The 3,780-nt window shown below is 40.8% G+C and overlaps 1 protein-coding gene across 1 annotated transcript in view; it reads right to left on the bottom strand.

Moving 5' to 3' along the window:
- Positions 1-3,780, bottom strand: part of LOC108574307 (DNA-binding protein D-ETS-3) — a 62,072-nt gene that overhangs the window by 20,617 nt on the left and 37,675 nt on the right. The window contains exon 3 of the mRNA XM_017936874.1: positions 717-776. Coding sequence (XP_017792363.1) covers positions 717-776 — 60 coding nt within the window. The remainder of the gene's footprint in view (positions 1-716; positions 777-3,780) is intronic.

The following is a 3,780-nucleotide window of genomic DNA, read 5'->3' as shown; positions in this document are numbered from 1 at the left end:
CTTACTAATATTCGGACACTCTTTAGAACAGTATGACTTTTTTAAAATTGGACTTAACGACTTGAGTTTTCTTGAGAAGATAGAAGGATTAGTATACTAGATGACGCGTATAAAATTTTTTGAAAAAATTGCAATTTGTAGGAATCGCGAAGAAAATTGTAAAGGTCACTGTTTACAACTTTTTTACCTGAGCTTGTAACGAAAATTGAAAACATACGTTTTGTAGATTTCTAGTATACTTCTAACCTTCTAACTTCTCAAAAAAACTCAAGTCGTTTGATCCAATTTAAAAAAAAGTTATACTGTTCCAAAGAGTGTCCGAATATTAGTAAGAGTCGCTGTATTTATTGGCGGTGTAATATGAATAATACTGATGGAGAACAGTGAAGGTAGCTTTTTAGTATTCGAGCCTTTCGTACATGTAGTACAGAGTATACTGTTGTAAGTACCTAAGATTTTCTGAAGATCGTCATTTAGGCTTCTTAATTATCTTCCTAATATCTAGCAACCACTTCTATTTTACCTCTGGTACGTATCCCAAGAAAACAGAAAAACAGCAAAATTGTCTTCTCTATGACACTTTTCTATGATATGTTCAAGAATAGTAACTAACTTCGACTACCAACTATCGAAATTTCTCTGTACGTAAAACTTCACTCGTGGAACACTACGAAACGTCAAATCACCGAAAAACATGAAAATTTGAGTAAACTCACCCTGTCCAGGAGCCGGCGACGTGGCGTGGCTCCAGCCTCCTTTGTACGAGCTGCTGGCATCTGGAACAACGTAAAAGAGAAAAAGAGTTACCTAAAAAAAAAAAAAAGAAACATTACGATCTCGTAATGAACGTGAAGGAATTATTCGAAAAGCTGATCTGAATCTAATCTCTCCTGGTCAGAATTCGTGCAATATCCAAATATCATAATCCTGATCAGATAATAACAGTTTACAGCACAATGTTGAAACAGAGACTCAACATTGGGTCGAAGCCAGCAAAATTCAACCAGGCACGTGTGTGTTGTTATTAGCTTCGTGATCCGCGGTGAAAGATTGCACATTTTTTTCCCCTTTTTTTTCTCTTCTTTTTTTTAGGTCACGTTATTAGAAGACGTATACCGTCTGCAATTGCAAGGTAATCAGTTCTGGGAATCGGTGCTGCCGTAAAAATATACCTGATAACCAGTTTCGAGCGGGTTTCCGTTGAAAAACAATTCCTTAGGAAAAATCTTTACGACCATTTAACGACACCATCCGCCCTCCTCGTCCGTGCACCTTGAATAAACGATTTTACCAGGCTCGTCGATTGATTAATCTTCTCCACGGCGAGAAATTACGTTTCCGAGAAGTTTCATTCGTAAGTTTTTCGTCGGAACGAGATTATTCGATGGACGAATAATAGAAGTAACTCTTTCCGAATGTGTAGAAAATTAGTGCAACATTTGGCTACCTAAGAATTTGAGATGTAATATTTCCGGGTGGGGCGAGAAAATTTTCTGCCTTTTACGAAGGAGCGCAATATTTTTTTGGAGCGTTAAAGTTATTTTCTAGAAATTTAATGTTACAATTAAAATTATCTTCTAGAAAGCTGTGTGTAAAATAATCCACAGTCATTTTCTCTGGAATTTTTATTTAGAGTATCTTTTTAAAAATTATCCTCCGGACCTGGTGTTTAAGGCTGGTTCATAATAATCGAGTACTGTTTTTTAAATTATTTTGTAAATTCTAAGCTTGAAGACGGCTCCAAAACAATCTTTGTGCAAACTTCTCCCAGAATCTTCCTACCTAACCTAACCTTAAAGATGGTTCCAAAACAATCTTCACTCAAATCTCTCCCAGAATCTTCCACGAGATTATTACTTTTCCCTGTATCATTCTCATTGGAATATGAAAATATTTACGCGAAACGTCATCATAGTCATCGACCGCGTGCCAGTGAGTATTGCTTACAGGAGCATCGCGCCGGGGCTTCAGCCTCGATTCTTCCGGCGGTGTTTCAAGCGCCGCTGGTGTGTTTGCAGACAGATATATTTTCATTTGGCAGTTATTGGCACGAGGGTTGCCCCCGTGTGTACATACGTCATGCCCGCTCGCAGAAAGTCCGTCTTTCTCTGCAAACAGCCGACTTAGGTGCACGAAACGAGCCGACCTTTCGTCTTTACTAACTCCCCTTCATTTGATCTAGTGCCCATGGTCCATTAATAGGGCCTCGGATTTCACGTTTCTCGAAATGCGAGGGACTCCGCTCCTTAATGTGCCGGTGTAGCACGAGAATTATCTACTTCTGGGTATCCTCTCAGGGATTTTCCTCGATCTCGCAGCATTACTATGCTCAATTTTCATTGCTAAATGCCGAATAATGGGACGAAGTTTCTGTGCGGAGGAAAAATGTGTTTTTAACCCTTTGAAACTCGAGCAACATTTGCTCGATTCTTCTTTTTTCCTCAACGTGACAGAGTATCCGTCCCCTCTGCAATTCCTCTCGGTTGTTTAACATTTTTCTGTACAGGTTAATTTAAAATTTAAAGGGTCTAAGGTGCGAATGAACGCCTAGTGTTCATTCGGGTAACTAAGTTTGCGTCTTTTGGGATTGTGAGGTTTTTGTACTTAGCACCTTTCGTAGAATTCAGTGGGAAATTTAATTGTTTCTTATGTACGACGCAAAGAATTATAATGGAATTAAGGAAAAGTTCAATTCCAATTCCTATTTCTAAATGGAAGACACCGGAGAATAGGAAGCTAGCTTTGGCAGCACCTCAAACAAGCATAAACATTCAACACGAGCTACAAGTTTTTTAAATACTTTTTCTAAAACCTAATTTCTAAAACAGAGTAAACTAAGAATGAATAAACTACCATGTTCTACGATCAGCACAAATCATGTTTCTTCAAACACTCCGTCAACACATCCAAAACATCCTCGCACCTGAAACCAACCCCAAACAAAAAAATCAAAGTTGAATCAAAGCGTAAATTCCAAAACAAATAAACCAAGAATAAAGAAACTACTGTGTTCTACATTCAACACAAATCATGTTTCTTCAAACACTCCGTCAACACCTCGAACCACCCCCAAACGAAAACCCAGAACCTCTTCGTTTCAATGTCACCATCGTCGTACCGTCGCACGAGACACCAGAAGAGCCACAAACTGAACCTCGCTCCAACCAATCCAAACCTAACCATTCACTCTGAACCTCAACCTCCACCGACAAACCTCCGAAATCAAGCATGTCACGTGGTCGTCTGGTAACCACCATTCGCCCTTCTGCAAACACCAACTCTACAAGAAAGAAAAACCGACAAGCTCACACACACACGCACACGCAGAAGCGTCTGATTTCGATTAGCACGACAGAACGAAACGTACCAGCGAACAGCATCGATAAATTAGTAAAGGCCGTGGTGCGTGGCAATTCCGCGGCGGTTGTCCCGCTGCTCTTGAGGTCCAGCATCTCGCGTTGTCCCGTGTGCACAGCGGCCGTGCTGGATACGGCAGCCTACACGCGAGATCTTCCCTTATTATTCCCTTTGATCACGTCACTGTGAACGTCCAGTTGGTCGGTGGTAGCCACGTTCAACGACCGTCCAAATCTGGTCATAATCAGCTGAAGGAACTTTTAGTGAATCGCTCGAATCACGTAACCAACGTCGTACTGTTGTCCTTTCACAGTAATGTGAATCACGTCACGATGATTGTGGATCACGTTCAATCGAGTATACGTGTCGTGCTGCGCGATAAGGCAGCCGATCATCTTGGCGACCCGCTCTGAGTGACACTGG

This window comes from Habropoda laboriosa, unplaced genomic scaffold, assembly GCF_001263275.1.
Source record: "Habropoda laboriosa isolate 0110345459 unplaced genomic scaffold, ASM126327v1 scaffold176, whole genome shotgun sequence".
In the NCBI taxonomy this organism is placed as follows: Eukaryota; Metazoa; Arthropoda; class Insecta; order Hymenoptera; family Apidae; genus Habropoda; species Habropoda laboriosa.
The sequence above is the reverse complement of the archived record's forward strand: the minus strand, read 5'-3'. Positions and strand labels throughout refer to the sequence as shown.